The sequence below is a fragment of the Spea bombifrons genome, chromosome 5 (genome assembly GCF_027358695.1).
Source record: "Spea bombifrons isolate aSpeBom1 chromosome 5, aSpeBom1.2.pri, whole genome shotgun sequence".
Taxonomy (NCBI): Eukaryota; Metazoa; Chordata; class Amphibia; order Anura; family Pelobatidae; genus Spea; species Spea bombifrons.
In genome coordinates this window covers 90,790,321-90,811,228 of record NC_071091.1, presented here as the reverse complement: position 1 = coordinate 90,811,228, position 20,908 = coordinate 90,790,321, and the positions used below count along the sequence as shown (strand labels likewise).

Genomic DNA, 20,908 nt, shown 5'->3' with positions numbered 1-20,908 from the left:
GATGGTCAACACGAAATACTGATTTGATTTGGATTTTTTCTTCTGTTCACTCACTTTGGATTTTGTTAAATAATGGACTTGCCTAAACATTTGCACAGTGCTGTATATATCTACAATAACTGATGGAAATGACTACTCATCTGAATAATCTGCATAATCTGGGAGGTCATTAGGATTATCTTTCTGGTGTTTAACTGATTTTAATAACATCATAAAAATAAGACATGTAAATCAATAAATCATGTAAATTAAAATTACAAATTAAAAGTTACCTGCAACAATGCCCATAGGCAACCCCCTTAGTTAAAAAAAATTAAAGTTGATTAGAGCCAGATTAAGACTACGTTGGGTATTTTAAATATCTGAAGCCAGCTCAGATATCCACGCATATCTTATGTTATTAATAACTAATTAACAGGAGACTATATAATGAAGACTATATATCCTGACCAAACTAAATCAGCAGAAATCTTATTTTTTACCAAATGAATCCTGACAGAAACATCAGTATTACATGTAAGCAAGAAATATCTTCATCATTGATATATGCATGAACCAAATGGTTTTTGCAATATATAATGCTTAAGGACTGAGAAAAGTAGTATGTACCATCAGTCCCTGGTGGGGTTGTGAGATGGTCAAAAGGTCAAGGGCAGGTGGCAAATGTTTCAAGATCGTTTAAACAAGCATTGAGAAGGCTGTAAATAGCGGGTCAGGAGACAATCCAAAGGTCAACAACCGGAGGCAGGCAGATTCAAAGCAGGCAAAGTTCAGGATACGGGAAAAGGGGAGAATACACCACTACAGGGGAGCTGCTGTGTAAACATATATGTGTTGGTATGTAATACAGTGAGTGTATTACTGGTTGACTATACACATATATTTCAATTCATCGCTCAGATATTGAAATAAACATATCTCTTCATCAGGGCTGTGGACTAGGTAGCCGCCTAGGGCCGTGGGCTGGTAGTGGGATCTTTCCTATGTTAGCGTTCAAGTAAATGTAAGATGGGTCCATTAGACTCATATTTCACCCAATGAAATAGAAAACTCTTCTTATCTAAAACATTTCACATGTAGTGGGTGTATGACTCATTGTTTACTGCAATCCACTGACTTGTAAAGAATAAAAGTATAATAATTAGATATCTCCCTGAAGTTACTCATCACTGGAGTAACTTCAGGGACATATTACATTGCCAAACAATCCACATGGGCTTGTGCCCATAACAGTCACTAACAGACTAAACTAAATAGTATAATTAGTTCATCATGAAAATAATAATAATGATGACAGAAATCATGTTTCACATTAAAATATAAAAATAAACAAGCAGGCCCTCATGCGCAACTCTTAAAATAAGACCATCTGTGTTGTTCTCATGTAATGTGGATAAGGCTGATATGTGTCTGACAAGACAACAAATCCCAGAATAAACACTTAATAAATGCCAGTGTTGTAATAAATCATGGCATCACTTTCGTGTTTTGTACCTTTGACATGCTGAAGACAACCTTTTAAATATAATTGTGTCTACTGTTGTTCGGAACTCTTTATCACCAGAAATGATCATGGCTCTGTTTTAAAGAGGCCGTTATGGTCAATTCTTTTTTTTTTCATAGGTTAGTGATGGAAAAAAAACTTCATACCACCACAGGAAGTACATGTTACCCGCAAACATCTGTATATTTTAATTGAACGTGAAATAGTTAGATTGTGATTTGAAGAAGAGGCAATTAAAGTGAGGATCGGCTGCAGCTTAATAGCATGTGTCTCCATCTTTGGGAATCTAATGGAGGTGTTTTTTTGTTTTTTTTTATGATTAACCTTATGCATGCACCAGAAGACATTTAAGGGCCATAAAAGAATACTGAGAATCTAAAAATAACTCCCAATGACTGGTTACCCAGAAATTTTGAGTCTTTTCTATGATTATAATGTCAATAGACCCTGTCATAGTATGTATACCTTATTATGAAAAAAAAAAATATTTTCCAGGTATCCATTAAGTATTTTTTGTTTCTTTGCTATTATACAATACAGGATAGTAACATCGGAAAATCAACTTTTACAAAATCCACAGTACATGGCTCGTTTTGCTTGGACTCAAAAAAGCTTTGTACAATGTATATTTCACACATACATTTATATTATATATATATATATATATATATATATATATATATATATATATATATATATATATTAATGTTTGCACATTTGGTTTTGGTATTCCGTGTAAATTAGCAACTTCATCTCATGGGGTAGAAATAAAGTTAGTGAAATGTCTCAGTTTGCCAAATATCTTTCAAAGCCTACAGAAAAAAGCATGATTTCATGTTATGTTAAATTAAACATGCTAATTTCTTATCAAAACTTAACTTGAGGGAAGGAAAGTCTGCACATGATTCAGTAGGAAATCTATAATGACAATAAATATTTAATTTGGAAGCTGATACAGCTTAAATGAATGAAAAATACTGTACATCAGTACAGAAACATTTAGCTGAATATGCTACATACAAAAGTTGAGCTAAATAAGTCAATATTGTGTTACATGCAAATATACGTTTCTGTTTTTTAATATTCATATGCCTATTAATTTAATTTAAAAAAGTGACTATGGGGAATTAATAATAAAAAAAAAAAACAAATAGGTGAAAAATATGTTGATTGGTCTTGTATTTTCATGTTGCAAATATAACCACTTGCATTTTTCTTTTAGATTTGCCTAAATCTTTAATCTTTTTTTAAAATGCATTACCGTAGATAGAATAAAAATTTGTAGCAGGATAACTTTTTAATAACACAATACTCATCAATTCTAGGCTACATGTTTTAAAACACCAAAAAGTTACTCTATATCTATTATATGACCTTTAATGCATATGATGGCTGAGATGTCCCTTTCCATTGTGTCCAGTTTGTATGTCGTATTAAGTTGACCAATACATCCAATTATGTGTTTCGTTGATCTATACCTGAGCTAAAAAAGGGGACATTGGTCACTGTGTCCTTACACGGAAGAAGAGCATCTAAAAAAATCCTTCTGTCATCTGAACAAGTGATGCTACTTTTGGATACTGTGCCGAGCGGATGCTTTTTTATATATACAATTCATCCTTGCTCAAGCTCCTCCATTTTGTAAAGGATAAGGACTAGAGACTTAGGCGCTGTCAATGCGGGGGTGAATAATATATACTCACATAACTCCACCTATAAGGGTGGGGCATACAGGGCTGATATACAAGGGGCGGAGCAAAGGGGACAGAAAAATGAGGTTATGCCTAAGGTGGAGAAAATCCTTGCACCCGTCTTGCATCTCTACCCTCTTTCTCTACACCTACGTTTTCTCTGTACACCATTCCCACTAGATTGTAAACTAATGAACACGCGCTTCTTTACATGATGTAATAATTAGTCTTAGTCTGTCAATTTTTGTTTTATCATACCCTTTGTATACACCGTAAAATTGTTGGCACAGTATAAATAAAAGATAATAATAAGTAATAATTATAACGGCTAAGTCCAGTGCTGTGCAACTTATGGGACTGTTCTTGAAATTTTTTAAGGAACATCCAACAATGCGCAAAGATTAATGCCATTAAGGAAAGTATAAGGTCATTAAACCATTCTTATATCTATATAATTAGGGACACAGCCATACAATTTCCAATACCCTTAAATCACAATGAAAGAGATCCAAATTTCAGGGGGGGGGAAGCTCTCAATTATTTATCTGGTTTATCATTCACAAAATAACATATTTAAAGCCTTATTTGTCACACAAGTAAAGCAAGCAGAGGTCATGAATAACTAAAATACAATCAGAAAAAATACACAGATATTCAAAGCCCAAAGCAAAAAAAAAAAAAACATCTCATGAATGAAGTGAACATATTACAATTTATACTTCGTACGGAAGCGGATATGCACGGCGCTTGTTAATAGAGCCTTACTCTTTTTTGCAATTTGAATGTAAACATCTAAATTAATAAATGAAGTTACCATAATAATGTATCCTTATGCCTTCAAAAATAATAAGGCATATATTTTATTTTTTCTGCTTGTAAAAACAAAAAAAATATTTTAAACATAATCTCAGCCTTATTTGGGTGCATTATGCTTAAGTAACATACAAAATATTATTAGGGTAAATGGACATTAGTATAATCGCTGATAGTGGCTCAGGGCCCGTTATTTTCTTTATGATCAATACACATGAATATAGTCCACATTTCAGAGGAAATAAAGCTTAACTGTGGTCAAATTAGCATGAATCATAACAGCTTTTACTATAAGCAAGCCAGTAAACTGTTAAAAATAGAATTAGTTTGGAGTAAACATTTTACTAATTAATTATTTGCTAATTGGAGCACTAATTAGACACGGAAGCAGTTGCCTTGTGCTGAAACAACTCTAAACTAAAAGTCTGTTCCTCTGCATGATAATCAGATCTCTGGGGGAATGAAAAGGGCTGCTATCAGGTACACTCTTAATTTATATTTTATTAAAATGTATGAATTTTATAAAGAAAGCAAAAAAAAGCATTACAATTTATCTGCACTGAATTAATAGCACTTGAGATATAACTTCTTCTTTCCTTCTGTCTTACTCCCTTGTAATTTCCCCGAGTGGGGGGGGGGCCTCCAATTAAGAAATCAATTCAAAACTGCTGTCAAAATGCAATACTGAAATATAAATATTTTATAGGTTACTTGAAAACGTGTTCCCCACTAAACTGTAAGATTGCGAGCTGGACCCTCTTTTACTTAATGTGTCAGATTATCCTATTGTGTCACCATGTATGTACTGTAAGAAGCACTAACTAAATTCGTGGCCCTATATAAATAAAACAATTTAATAACGTCATATAATAATCATAATTTGGCAAATAAAAAACAATATGGGATATTGTGTAACATACTGTATGTTAACCATTTAGGAGCTTGTCCCTCTCAAATGGTTACAAGGTTATGCAGGCAAGAATTGGGGAACAAGTATTGTATCGGTAAACTTTGGTAAAGAATCACAAAAAGAGCACAAAAAATATTCTATACAGGGTGAAAATAAACCAAAAGTTACTCATGCCAAGTTCCCAAAAAATGATTTTATATGCAAAGCAACCAATAAAATGGTTCAATCCTATGTTGTAAGACTACTTTTCAAACTGTGCACTGAAATAACTTTTTTTTGCAGAACATTTTTTATATATAATATCAAATGACACATGACCATTTTATGTGAATATTTCATTATGAAATATGCCTCTTATACAATATAATTTGTTTCAAGGGCATCAATGTGGTAATCATAAAATAATCTAAAACATGCATATTTCGTAGATGACTAAACGTGCAGTACATGTAAAAATCTTACAGTATAATTGTAAACGTTAATACACGGACAATATGACTGTGCGTCCAGCTGAAAGCATAACAATACTCCACTGTTTCCTATAGCATGCTGTAATGATTACAGAGAATGATGTAAAAGAAATATGATCATCCCGATGATCTGACAGTTTTTTAAAATATAAAATGCAAGAAAACACAAAATAATGAAATTTGCTTTATTATTACATGCACATCTGCACCAAAAGCCTAGGATGCTGTGCAAGGAACGTGTAAAAACACTAAATAAAATCTGTTGATATAATCCATAATTGAATTCAGAAACTGCCTTTCATGATAGTTGGGTAAATGTCACTGCATTTAACGTGAATGATACATTCAGCATCAATCATGGGTGATGATCATATCAAAGTTAAATATAAAATCTATAATTGATCATTGCATGTAGCTGACAGCACATGCCAGGATCTGAAAAGTGGTTCCTTATATCATTTTCATAAAACTAAGTGATATCAGGGTTGTTTTGATATATAAATAATAAGAATGTTGGGTTTCAACGTGTTTTACTTCCATCAGAGAGACGAGTAAATACTGCATATTCTAGCAACGGATTATTAATGGTTAATATCATTCTAATACATTAATGACTTAAAACAAACTATATAAGGGAGGTACATTTCAAAGTGAGAATATGATGGATTGAAGGCTAGATTTAGGATTTCTAGGACCTTTAGTAAACTATGTCTTCTTACTTTACCAGACACTTGATAACTAATTTAGGATTCCACCTGGCAGCAGCAGCACCCTTCATAAACCCAGAAGCCGTTTAGGTTGCCTATATAGTGGAGTTGGCCTTGGCTATTACAGGTTTAATAGGAAAGAATTACGAAACTAAATCTAATGTAACAAAGTATTTGTTCATTAAGAGAATGGTGAACAAGAGACAGCGTTCTAGCAGAAGTGATAAAATGTAACATAGTCAGAGAATTTAAGAATGCAAAATGAGAAAGGCACAGGACCATCCTGAACATAAGACTAGGCCAAAAATCAAATAACATTTGAGTTTTACAGATGTTGGGAACAGAAGCAGACTAGACTCTCCGAATATTTTTTTTCAAGTCATCAAATTTTATGCTTTCATACCAAAATTGCTGGGATTTCTTCTCTTTATGAGGAGCAACAGATAATGTTTTCTTAGACCTAGGGTGACCACTTGTCGTGGATTACTACTGAATCGATAGATATATCCTGAGAGCCAGACATTCTCATTCCAACACAACGTAATTTCCAGGATTAAAATGTCTGACATAGGCATGAAAATTACCTTTGCCTGCATGTTCACAAAGAAATAAATCAGAATCCTCTTCATCTTCTCAGTGAAAATGTGTGTGTGTGTGTGTGTGTGTGTGTGTGTGTGTGTGTGTGTGTGTATGTTTAAGAAACATATTTGTACGTGTGAGAGAGAATGCGGGAGAAATGTATAGTTCCTTTATTGTTCTGTATGTCATCTAGGCTGTATTCACTTTGATGTTAACAACCATGCTCACTGTTTTTTTTTTCATTTTCATTACCTTTCCGTTAATAAAAGGCAAAGAGGAATTGGATTGTAAATTAGATTGAGAAAACATTCATAGCCACCCAAATTGTCAATACTTTGAGCACACTAAGGGAGCGTTGGGTCAGGTAGGTACTAGGTACACTTGTGTGAAATGGTAAGAAAGTGGTGAAAAAAAGGAGATAAAAAGGGAACTCATTTGTAATTTGTAGGGATGTGAGAAAATCCCCCAACAAGTAGACCATTGTTATCTGTATTATATAGATTGTGTACATGTGCAGCTTTTTCCCCGTCTAGTTAAAATGACACATCTAATGGTTTGAAGAAAACCAGTATCTTGTTAACAAATGGAGATATCCCCTGTAACTGAATGATTGTTATTTGGAAATGTGTAAAACAATGAACTTCTTATTGTAATATAATAAGTATTGTTAAATTTAACAAAATGGTCAATTTGTGAGCCTGTAGAAAAAAACATTATTTTGCACTCCCCAATTTGTTCTCTCTATTCTTATTTAAATCGTGGTGGCATTTAAAACCTAAAAAGATTTTTCTTTAAAAAAAAAAAAAAAAAAAAACACTTTCCCTACATTGGAGGAACACTGAATATTTTTCCTTATTGGCTTAAATTACTGAGGTTTTTGCTAAAACATGGTGAAACCAAAAATGTAACCCTAAATGTACAGCTCTCCCGCCCCAACTAAATTTATACCTTGCTTTCAACAACAGCTGGCAAGGTTAAGAGACTCAGACAAGGGGGGGGGCACACACATTAATTTTAGATGTATTTTCGACAAAGTGAATTTGAACCAAAGAAATTGGCTTAAAAAAAGGAAACTGTAGTTCTAGAACCAAAACATAGAAGACGCAATAAGCACTATAAATAGAAATATAAACCATACAAATATTTTCAACTAATTAAAAAAAAATAATGTTTGTATAATGTTGAAGAAAAATTAGCATTTTTTTTTAATTTTTTTTTTTTTAGAGGTACTTACTTTTGTTCTTTGATCCACTGATTAACGTTTGTAGACACAAATTCACTTTCCTGATGAAGGCGACTGTTGTCAGTTTGTGTTGATTCCAGAGCATGGCGCAAGGTTTCCAACTGTGGATGCAGAAACATCAAAGGGTATGATGGACTTTCTAGAAAAAAAAGCCTATCTGGAACACTAATAATGGTCTGTAATACTTGTAAAGAATCAAGTCATTTTTCTCCACTCCTTCAAATAATCATGGTTTCCTCGTACATGCTATTAATTGATTCAATATGTGAGATGGAATGTCTAAACCTTTCCCACGCTTTACATTTACCAATTTACTGTAACATGCATTACTCTACCTCCAGAAGTTGTTTAATTCAAATCAGGCTTATTTTAGAAAATGAAAAAGGAGACTCTACAACTTGTTTGAGTCTAGTTCATGTTTTTAACTTGAAATGTTTTTCATAAAGAAACGGCTCGCTGTTGAGGTGTAAGTTTCAGTGCCATTACAAGCAAGAACCCAGCCAGAATGTAGAAATATCACCTTGCCGGAGTAATAAGCCTGCAGTTCAGTGTTCAGGCTCATAGTAATATGTGCTGCACATCAACTATTTATATATATATTTTTTTTTTTCATTTTTTTCTCTTTAACATACATATGAGTTTTTTTTTATTTGAGGGTAAGAAGTGTGAAGCCCCAAATTTGTGTGTCATGGAATGCAAAGAGACCATTACTTGGGGTGTATTTAAAAATAGTCAGGGGCAGAGAGATCTTTAGCTGGTGAAAAATATAGTTAATTTGTGGATGTTATGGCAGGATATCATAAAGTGAGCGGCAGAAGGAGTTGTGCTGGTTGGAAGGTTGGTATTGAAGGAATGACTCAAATTAGAATCCAGCATAAGCTCGGGTTAAGGGTGTCACATACTGTTGGAAGGGGATGCTCCGTCACAACTGATAAAGAACTAAGGAACCTGTGTCCCCAGAACCGCTGTCAGCCGTAGCTGAAAAGATAGCAGATATATCTGCAGCAGTTCAGACCCACCGCTCTTCAGTAGTAATCACTACTAAACAATAAGTTCTATATGCTTTAGGAATGTCATGGGAAAGGGGACTGGTAACAGGAAAATTGCATCTTCACTTGTAGTAAAAGAAAAATACCTGCATGCCCATATAGGAGTGTTTCAAAGAGGATTATTGCCTCATTTTTCAGGGATTAGTAAAACAAGGCATGTTTTCTTCGGTAATTACAGTCCTGGCACTAACAACCATTGTTTCACTTAAACAGCACCAGTTGCCCATCTACAGACAAGATGTACTACCAGATCTGCACATGCTGATAATCCTTTCTCATCTAGTTGTGGGGTGAATGTTGGCACCAGCCTGGCACACGGTCACCCTAACCCGCTGCCACCATACCTGCCTGGAGCTGAGGCTGGCGCATTTCACATAGAAGCAATGTGCAGGATAGGGAATAGAGTGTTTTAAATCACTTTAACTTGAGCTGTCATGTCACTTTTGTGTTCCTTTAATGCGCAGTCTATCCCGAGTAACTGATGTGTGCAGGCTAACAGTAGCAGTGTAACAAAACGCACAAGACCCCACTTGGGGCAATCCTCTGTTTCTTACGTTTTAACAGTGGGTAGATTGTGGAATTCCCAGCAAAATGTAAACTCCTTTTTGACTGTTTGCTAACCAAGTAAATATATGCTTCAAATAGCGCAATATATCTCCGTAATACATTCTTTTGCAACAGAAGAACACTCATTACAATTTGGAACAGTTTTCGTGCTTGGCACTTGTCCCATACTGACAATAAAACTCACAGAAAAATTCAAAGGGGATATCCACTTTCGCAGCCATTTACAGTTATATATAATACTGTATGTAATTATACACTATATCAAAGTCACACAAGGCTTTCCTTGGGCTTCCGTGGTATCCCAGTCGAATTGTGAAAGAGTAACGGAGATTCGCAGACAGATCTGTACATGCAGGTTTTTCTAGCTAATAGGGGGTATCATTTGACATGTGTCGAACAATCTCATGCCTCATCCAGATAGATCAGAACTTTACAGGATTTCCAAATTTCCAGAACAAATGCATGGCGCTGATGCCTTAATATGCTCCATGTCTGACAACCAATGCAATCGACTTTACAGACAACTGTGTCCCACTTCATTATTTTTCCCCAAACTGGAAAGTGTCTGGAAAGTCACCAGTATCTGCTGTCCCACACACTACAGTTAGTTTTGGAATCTCGATGAAAACTCTGGATATACCTCCTTATTTGCAGTATTTTGCTTGCCTTCGTATTCTTTGAGCTCCTTTCGCAATTGAATTACCTGTTGGAAAAAAATGCAGATTAAATTAATAACGTAATGAGGACGTTTCCTTTTTTTAAAAAGTAATATGTGCTGGAACACAATAATAAATATTACTTTTAATATAAAAATAATGCCCCAATTTATTTATTTTTTCTTGGTGATAAGGAATTTGTCTTCTTTTTTCTTTGGATAAATTGAATGTTTGTCATCAATAACTGTGTACAAAAGTTGACCAAATGAGGCATGTGACAGAATTTCCAGGCTCTGACTATAAAGTACTCAGGTTTACATCTTGCTGCTTATAAGTCACAAAAGAGACGCTCAGAACATTATAGCCTCATTATAGCTGGCTGGAGGTGTATTATACCTTATATAAATAATATGTGTAGGCTGCAATTTGTGTAATCAGTTTCTTCTGGCTGACAGAAACCCTGAGTGTCATTTTACTGCTCTGTAGGTACATCAGTGCCATGGCGGCTTACACATGAAATGTATGCTATATCCAACTGCTTAGCCGAATCTCACTATATCCACGCAAGGAGAAAAATGCCTTTTCATTTCTCAACTACGCATAATAGGTGCTGATATTAAAAATCTGTATTTGTATTTGAAATATACAACACAACATACCAAGAGGCCAAATGTACTACTAGGCGCTACTATGACTGCAGATCACCGCTTGTGCAAATATTAAATTGCAGAAGAATCTCAAAAAGAGGCATCAAAGGAAGAAATGTTTTGGGCCATATAAAAGAACTGCCCCTCCTAAAGAGAAACTTCTGACATATCGATTGAACTATACTGTCCTGAATAAATCCTACAAGTGATTGCAATGAGCATTACCTCTAAGATAGTCCAGATTCCTAGCGTTTCAACTGCATTGTACTTCTAGATGTACAGCATTTGGTGAACAGATTTTTTTATTATTATTATTTACTTTATAAATGCATCAAATCACCCTTGACCATAACCAAATATATATCACACAAAGGCTTCAAATACAATCTTTTTTCTTTTATTAACATTAAGCAACCATAATTCATATTATAAAATATCGGCTTTACTAAATAATAAGCTAGATTCAGGAAGCGGTGCCAGAGACATAGTCTACATACGGCGCTATAAACCTAAGCACAGCTACCTGCTAATCATTAAAGTCAAGTCTTGCTTCTTGGTTAATCCGGTTAACAATCTATCCATCTATCTATCCATCACTTTTTTTTTTTTTTAAACAAAAATAAAAGGCAGACTGGTTGAAAAATGAGATTCCAAAGCCTGAATTGTTGTGCAAATCTGGGTTGTTCAATATTCCACCTTACAGACGTGAATCTGGCCCTCTCCTTGCACTTAATCAGCTAAATGAATGTCAGTGCCCATGTAACAGCTGCAGACTGCTGTTTGTAGCCCGTGACCAGTGCCATAAATCTTCTCTCCCTAGGTTCCTGAAGAAGGAGCAGCTAATACACAATGACATCTCCAGAAGCTGTATTTTTCGACCAGCTTCAGAAGGTAATCGTGTTGTACCAGAGCATCAACCAGATGTTACCAGCCGAAGTGTAACTTTTCAAAGATCAGGGAGACATATTAAAAAGTAATAGATCCAATGCTTTCATACGTTTGACTTTCAAACTTCAAGAATGCAATTTAACCAAATATTTTCAACATATTTTAATTCATAAACATGTATTAGGAATTACGCAGTTCCAATATTTCTACAAAGTCAAATAAGGTGAACATGCATATATAGTCAGATGGGATGGATTTTCCGACCATAATTCCACAATTTACAGGTTACCAGATAAAAGATAAGTGATTTATCCAATACACTAAATGGACAAAGCTGTACATGCTATGTCCTAGTGAGTAAGGCTTGGAACACCTCCAGATATGTCCTGGAGCCACAGAGTTTGACAGTGCGCTTGGTTTTAAGGGCCATAATCCTTTCTGGATAGCTTGATACTCTAATTTTCTAACATTTCTAACATGTGAAAGAATAATTGATGGTATGACTTGAGTTGATAGTATGGCCTGTAAACCATGTAAACCATACTTTTCACCCAACACGCTTTCACCTCTCAAGAACAGACATTTGAAAGCACAAGACTTCATCCATTTTGAAGACCCTCTGCCTTCTGTTTCAACGGCTTATTATGTCTGCACTTTGTTGTATAATTTTACTCACAAGGCACTCATCTCCTGTTGCAGTCACATGTGCGTGTTATATAATACTGACAAATAGGATCATTTGATACTAATGCCTTTCTACCAACTTTAATAATACAAAATGTACACACACGTAAGGATATAGCTACATTTCTTAAGAAACAGCCAATTTTTATCAAGATTGGCAGTCACTTTGATTTCTTTATGTAGTTCGGTGCAATGCTCTTTTTGAGTGCCGCATGACAAGAGACCAATTAATCTGTAGAATAGAAGTACAGAAGCAATCCCAAACATTTTCCACTTCAATCCGAAATTTTATTGTACAGGAAGCCTAAATTCCAGACAGTTCATATGTGAGCACATGACTTTTTAAGAGATTTATTTAGTGACTTGCTCATAAAACTGATAAAAGTAATGCCTTTCGTGATTATTCTGCAAGAGATTCACTCAAAATTCTCCAGTAGCATATAGAAGAAGATGGTAAGGTCTTCAGAACTTGAGTATGCACACCAGAGAACTGTTGAGTCACTAAAAGGAGTTAAGTAGAAAAACATATGTACTTTTGAAAATCATTATATAACAAATGCAATGTTCTGTGTAAAAGCCAAACTGTAATACAGATATCAAAACGAGTAGGCCTAAAAACAAAAGGTTGTTTTGTTATGTTATGTAGAAAGTACATACCTCTTCAGAACTGAGCTTTAACTGCTCCCTTAGGCCAATGCATTCTTTTTCAACTAGAGTTAGCTGCTCTTCTCTCCTGCTCAAGTTCTTTTGAGCTTGAGATTGGTTGCACGTCAATTCTAAAAGGTATTCTTCTTGCTTATGGACCTATTGGAAACATAAAAACAGGAAAAGTAAAATATAAATTACATTACAGCAATTATGCTGGGTATGACACCTTTATCACTTATGGTGAAGCGCAACTCGGTAATTACATCAGATGATGTAAGGGGTACACCGGCAACACTGACATTTGAGTGATTTAAAGTAGGCAGGACGTTTGGTAAGAGTTGCGTACATACACACAGGTATACGCATTATCCCCCCACACACATATGTTAACAAACTTTGTCACACACACATTCTGTCACAGCACCCAGGGACGCATCCGTCGTGGGGCCCAAGACCGGCCCTTAACTCCACTCCTACAGGTTTGTCCTTGGGCGTCCCCCTCAGATACGACTCTCCAGGATCTGTTCATGCGCCTAGCATCGCACCTCACCATTACCCTCGCATAGGCCCAGATCTCGGGTGCCTCATCGTGCCAGCAGGGCAGCCAGGGGTGGAGCACTCTTGGTGACAGGCGTGCGAGTGCATGCGCTGTCCATGGTGGGCATTCATTAACTTGAAGCTGGGGAAACACTCCCACAGGCCCAGGATCTTCCATAATGAATGGGGATGCTCCACCTTTGTTCCCCCAGCAACAGGAGCAGTCCCAAGCAGCAGGAGCTATAAATCCCCAGAATGCCTCCAGTTCAGTGCCATTCTGGCATTTCAGGCATTACGGGGGTTTATAGCCACTGCTGCTTGGGACTGCTCCTGTGGCTGGGGGAACAAAGGTGGGTCATCCCCACATTTGCATGTGAGGAAGGGGCGAGTGGCTGCACCCCTAGCTGCCCTGCTGGGATGGTGAGGGGTGATCCTGGATGCCCGGACTGATCCTGCTTGAGGACCGACCCACAGGAGTGATGGTAAGAGCCTGTCCTGGGCGCCACAATGGATGCGGCTGCGGTTTCGCCAATAGTCTTCTGATGAAGCTCTGCTTTCCCTAAACGCCATGTTATTTTCTTTAATCACATGCACTCCCACTTTGGGTCCTGCCCACTTACCCAAGTTAGATAGCCCCTCCCCTGATTTAAACCACACCTCCAGAAGAGAGAGAGCTCTGGGGAGCTCATACTGGGAAATTCTCAGGTATGGACATGGCCTCTTACCCATACATACACATACTTACACTAAGGACCACGTGCAACCATCATACAACTTAAGAAATTACATCCAGTATAACAAAGAACATTTTTTAATGGCCACATGCCATGGGTTTAGTGAAAATGATCAGCCCTGAATTTATAGTAAAACATTTTATTTTTCCTAAATATACTTGAAAACATATGAAAAAGCTTGGAGAGAATGACATATGTTTTAGATTTGAGGCACAGATATAACTGATTGTAGCAAACACCAATTTATTTTCACCCAGGAAAATTGCATGAAGAATGCAGCATCCCATAATGAAATCATTACCTTTGTGGTTGAAACAAAAAAAAAAAAAAAAACATTGCCAAGACAGTGAAGAGTCGAAATATCTTAGCCAGAAAATTTGTGAGCTTCAGTAATAACAATTTATAACTAATTTTAACTAATTTTAAGATAAAGTATTTTTGGAAACAATCACTATATTTTTATCAAAATGAAAGAATAATTAATGTAACATTTATTTCCATTATTTGAAAGGTTCTCGTTAGCATTTCAGTGAACAGAATATTTAAAAACCTCGTCAGTCAAGTACAATAATTATGCATATGCCTTAAGTGTCTTCATACCTTGGGCAACCATTTGGCTGCTGGCACTGAAGCCTATAAAACAGACAGAGGGTGACATCAACACAAGGGTCGTGATACACTCTTGTATTTATTACTCTAACACCATGTAGTGCTCTTCAGATAATGGTGGGGAAAAAAAACACATTAACCATTTGCTTATAATATCTATTTATATATAACTATATTTATAGTCCCTTCAATTGTTACTAATATCAGTATTATTTATCAGTAATTTTTTAGCGCTTGTATTAGTTACTAATTATCTATTCATTTATATAGCGCCATCATATTCCACAACTTCAATAAACACAAACAACTATGGTATAGTGGATACTTATCTTGATAAACCCCATTGTTTTATTCTTGTACCATGCTCTCCTCCCTTCCACATTGCACCCACATATATTATAGTAATTTATAATAAAATAGTGCTATTACGTGAAAAGCTGTGCGCACGGAATTTCCCATGGACTTCCATAGGGTTTTCATGCCCTACAAGTTTACAGAGGTTTATTATTGTACTATTTATCATTTGTAATTGTACTGTATACAATAATGTTGCTTATCATTCAAGAATATTGGGTTTCTTTTTATGTCGTTCCAATATTATCTGCATACCCAGATATCACCATAGTAGGCAATACTGATATTTGGTTGACCTTTCCAACACTAAACTGAGCTGATTGTGGCAACGCTAATAAAGCCCTGCTTATCTAATATAGTCCTTTTCATCATAGCTTTCATTAGCTATGGACGCCAGAAGCCAGTGTGACAAGGATCTAGCAGACTAAGTTAGGATACTAAACTTAGACATATTGGTAATATCCAGCACTCAGTTAAATCAATCACTTGTTTTCAAGCAAATAATTTATCAATGCAGTGATTGTGATCACCGATATCTAAAGGTTTGATATGGTTTTTTTCTAATATTTTGAACCCTGGCATTAACATTATCTGTATCAAACAAAAATAAATAAATCATATTTGGAAGGCATAATCTATGGAAATATTAAGAAAATAGTGTGTGTTTTAAAGATGTACATTGAAAAACATCTATCCAGAAACCCCTTTTGTCTGCTAAAACCAGGTGCAAGTTTCCTTACTTTTATGCGCAAATGAAAATGGTTTATTGCTGTGTTAAAAAGGGGAAAAAAGGATTTATGCACACTTAAGAACTATTTTATTAGACAGGTATCAAAAGCTATGCAGATCCAGATATCCTTCTTCAATGGGTATTGGCACAGCAACGCCACAGCATCTACATTCTCGCTGATTTAAAACATTCCCGTTTACGTTTAATGCACACATGGATATACTTTTTCTTTACCTTTCCTTGGCAATTTGCCCAAAAATATAGATTTTTTTTAGCCTTCTCTTGAGAGGACTGAGATTCATGACGTGACAGAAAGTGACCCTCTTCCTGCTTTACAAATCTTTAAGTCTATTTATTATCAGTAAAAGAAGAATGAATTTACGCAGCTCACGAATCCTGTTGAACTTTCTAACACACGCTGGCAGAGAAAGGATTCCACATTGCTAATGTTTTCAAAGCAACATTTAACAAAGACATGTGGCTACTGCATTGTGAGTGAATGGAAAGTATTGCATGCTATTTTATAGAGTTCAAGTTAAAAGGTGGGTTCAACTATTTGGAGAGAAACATAGTAAACAAAACTTCTTACTTCTTATACCATCCCAGGCATTCTCAAAATACTTTACCATGTTAACAATTCTAATCCCATTTAAAGGGCATTTCAAACCCAAATATATCTAAACTTCCCCAAATCTATGAACATATTTTTTAAGTGATGAAAGGTGGAATATAGCATATATAGCATATACGGTATTCAGTCGTTGATGAGATTTGAGATTTTAAAAGATTGACAAGGAACTTTCCTCCTGTTTTACTTTTAGGCTCACACCTGCCGTGTTCACCCCCATTTACTGCACCTGGGGGAACGTTTCATAATATCCTGCATCATCATCTTTAAGCCAGAACAAATGCATTATACAGGTCTCCATAACAGCTAGTTCTTTTGTCTAAGTAGAGGGGGGGAGTTTGAAGGACAAGTGTGATTGACATGGCGGGATGCTCTGATGAAGAGGGTGGTACTGGTGGGAGACACTAGAGATGTGTCTTCTTTAGAAGCTTATGGGAGGAACACTCAGGAAACCAACAGTGAAGACAACCCTGGTATATATGTGGTCTTTCTTCTAGATGCCATAGCCAATATCAGCACAATTACTTGAAATCGCCTGCTTTGTGGAATATTGACAACACCTTCGGAGGAAATGTAAAGATTTATGGAGTAGGCAGCTTTTCTAGCAGATCTACTTGGCAATTTCAGCAGATGGTCACTGAGCATTGTGATTATCATCACAAGTGAAATCAGCGCTATCATGGTTTATGCAGTATTTAACAGGCAGTGCTATCATGACAACTAACACATGGTCCATTTCTAACAATAGTACCAGATGTAGTCTAAATAGATTGCCTTCTTATTTTTAACCCACCAAACCAAACAATAGCAACATAATTCAGAAAATTCAGAGATTACTCATGGAAAAGTCAGAGGACAAGAATAGATAAACAATTTAGAAAACTCAATCTTAAAAGGGAAAGGCCTTTGGGGGTGAAAAACTTTAAGCCCTAAATACAGTGTAGTATATACTAATGTAGTTTAACACTGGAAAAAACTTTATTTCAATACACTTATTTTATCTACAGACATACTGTAGAGGCAGTTTGGGGTGATTGTCCCTGCTCCCTTGAATCTTTATGGCAATGCTAAAAAGTCTGTCATTCTAAAGCTAGCCACACGCACTATGATCAGACGTTAGGTGCTTGCCTAGAAAACTGAGCTAAAATAAAACAGATGGGACACATACGAGTTGCTAATATGTAACTGCCTTAAAATATTGTACACTCAAAAAAACAAACAAAAAAAAACAATAGAGCCAGAAGACAAAACAATATTTTTGAAGCCTACGTGGTGTAAGTTCCCCTTCTTACTATAAAAAAATCCATTTAAATTACATGTTTACATTGATTGAGAAGTGATGACCTGAATTTAATTTTGCTCAGGAGCGGAAAACGTTATACCTTATCTTGAAGAAAGTAAAGAATACGGTTGTCCATAACAGAGAACACTAAAGGAATAACTAGACAATGTTTACAGCCAAAACACATTACTGCTTTTTTTTAATCTACAAATGAACCTAATTGTATTTATTTTACATCTGTTTTCTATGCTCCCAAATTTGACAGCATAAAAGTACCATCTAGTCACAGAGAAATCATTTTTTATATAATGGAACTTAAGATCATTAGGCAACAGTAGCAAGAGGGGAAACAGACTATAACAGACGTTATTGTGGTATACTTCTACTGGGCCCAAATTATGTTTTTTTATATTTCAACATAGGTGTTATCAAAACCTTGTTCAGTAACTGGACGGGTAGCAGTGGAACCTATAACGGGAATGAAAAATAGAGGCTAGCGCTAACTTGGCTCATCAGAAAAGAATAGGGGAGTGAACTGGGTAAAATGCCTTGTCTGGTGAGCAACACTGACTCGACTCATGTGCTCTTCATCAAGCTGAGACAGCAGCTTGACTTTCCCCTGGTTCAATTGATACCATATCAGGACCACCGTATCACCTCAACCCGGTGGCCAACATGCAAAAAAGTGAGGTAAATATATTTTAGACTAAATAAAGATTAAGGGTCTTTTTCAATATGTTTATTATTGATGGCAAACTACATTTTTAGTTTGCTCTGGTCTCACTTGTGAGTTCTTACAGAATTCGCCGTCTTAAATATTCAGGCAGCTTTGAGAATATAATAAATGTAAATAATCAACAAGCAGCGAAAACCACCTTTTTGCCATTTAAAAGTATACTTGACTTTGACTCTCATTCTGAAACAGATCAAGAACAGGTCTGAAGGGGTTAACCAGTTGAACAATCACATCTACTTTTCATATTTTCATGTGTTACCAACGAAATATTAGCAACTAAAAATTCAAGAAAAAAAAAGTTCTTTGTGTACAACATCCTTCCACGGTTTATGAGATAATGTTAAAAGTAAGTTACTCATGGGGCCAACTATATTTTATTGGCCTTTATGAAATGTTATACTCTTTGAGAACATATAAAAGAACAGAAATGCGACAGCATAATAATGGAACAGATGTTGGCACAAGCAGAATTATGTAAAAATGAAATAAATCATTTTCCACAAGTCATAGGTACATCAAATTACTTTTCTAAACGTCAACAAACATGAACATTACTACACGACTTGTTAAAATAATTTTATGTTGTAGAATCATCTCAATTATGGAAAAGTGTGCCCAATTAAAAGAAAGCATACTTCTCATATTTACGAGATAACAGAATATCATATACAAAGTATGCTGCAAGCAGGTGCAGAACAGACTCACACAAAATGTCCAGGGTGTAGTAAACTTGAAAATAATTAGACCAATCCAGACATGGAACCGAGCCTTTAAAAAAAAAAAAAACCTCCAGGTTCCATGGTATTTTAAGTTTATGAAATTGAGCTTTCCACGTATATGTTAGCTCAAAGGACAAGTAACAAATGCTGTAATTAGTAGCGTTGAATGCTGTGGTCGAGCAAATACGTTTCAGATAATGCTTTGTAAACATATCACTGACGACACAAATTGTAATCTGTAGTTTATCCCCACAGCCATGAAAACAGAAAACCCAAGAATCCAAAAAAGCAAAAGAACTGATTGTGAATGATTGATAGGCAGCTATATCAAAATAGATTTTGCAGAAATGACTTGAGTATAATGAGTAATTATTGGGGAGGCGGGTTGTGTCAAGAGAGCCACCATGTATGAGAACCCCTTTAATACACCCAAAAACAGGATATAAGAAACATTTGTGTTAAAAATTGCCTTTTAGCATGATGTTCCATTTATTGAAATTAGAAATTTCCTCAGGCCTCCCCGTGCCCTACAGTGGATTTATATGTGAGAAGCTCTTCAGGGCAACACATTAGTAGGATGGCAAATAACCCTGTTTGGGCACATGCAGGCTACAGTAGGTTTTAATATTGAATTTGTTACTTATGTAAGATAATGTGCTGGAGCTATGTGAAGCCTCAGGTGACTGTGTATGCACTAATACCTGCACATGTTCGGAAGTCTAATAACTTGACCCATAAATTGGTGTCCCACTTCCCGTTTTAAAATGTATTCATGTTTTTCAAGCCAAACTATCTGACATTTTCTGTGATGTGAACTTAATCAAGGGACAAGATAAGGAACGTGCCTACAATAAAAAGTACAATAAACAAAATCAAATAGCAAAAACTAAAAAGCCCACCAAATATTGCATATATTATATGGGAAACAAATATACTACAATGTCTCTAGATTTGGGATAATAATTCTATGTTTCTTTTTATCAGGTTAACTTTTTGCCAGATTATGGCTCATTCGGAGAGCTCTTGTCTCATGTTATCCCAGTGCTTTGGAAACAGCTACATTATTGTAAGAACCAGCTTGACGTTGATCTGGATATTATTAATATATGAAGATGCCGTCTGTGATATTAACTTCCTTTGGTGAAAACCAAGAGAACAGCATGTCAATTTGTCAGCTGCCTTATACATTTTAAAGTCAATATTAGACTTCATAAAAATATATGGAAAACAAGAAATTGCATTGCTAGTCTTATACTCCACAGTTTCACAAAAGCAATTGCATGAGAAAAAAAACCATGTAAAATAGCTTGATTGGACATGTCAACTATTCCCTGTAAATAGGTCCAAACGGACAATGTAGTAACGCACTGTGTATGCAAGATCGAATCACTAAGGGCAAAGGAAAACTCTATGAAGTATAATCTTGCATTGACCATGAGGCATGGCACATGGTTACCTTGTCCCAAATCAGATCAAGTACATCCTGGCCTCATTCTTGACTTTTCAGTTCTGGATCCTTCCAA

At 35.7% G+C, this 20,908-nt stretch overlaps 1 protein-coding gene across 1 annotated transcript in view; it reads right to left on the bottom strand.

Annotated features, from left to right (window-relative positions):
* The window catches only part of LOC128496406 (putative leucine-rich repeat-containing protein DDB_G0290503), a 208,103-nt gene that overhangs the window by 36,078 nt on the left and 151,117 nt on the right, over positions 1-20,908 (bottom strand). Inside the window, exons 28-30 of the mRNA XM_053466019.1 lie at positions 13,066-13,212; positions 10,174-10,236; positions 7,909-8,018 (exon numbers count right to left, since the gene is read on the bottom strand). Coding sequence (XP_053321994.1) covers positions 7,909-8,018; positions 10,174-10,236; positions 13,066-13,212 — 320 coding nt within the window. The remainder of the gene's footprint in view (positions 1-7,908; positions 8,019-10,173; positions 10,237-13,065; positions 13,213-20,908) is intronic.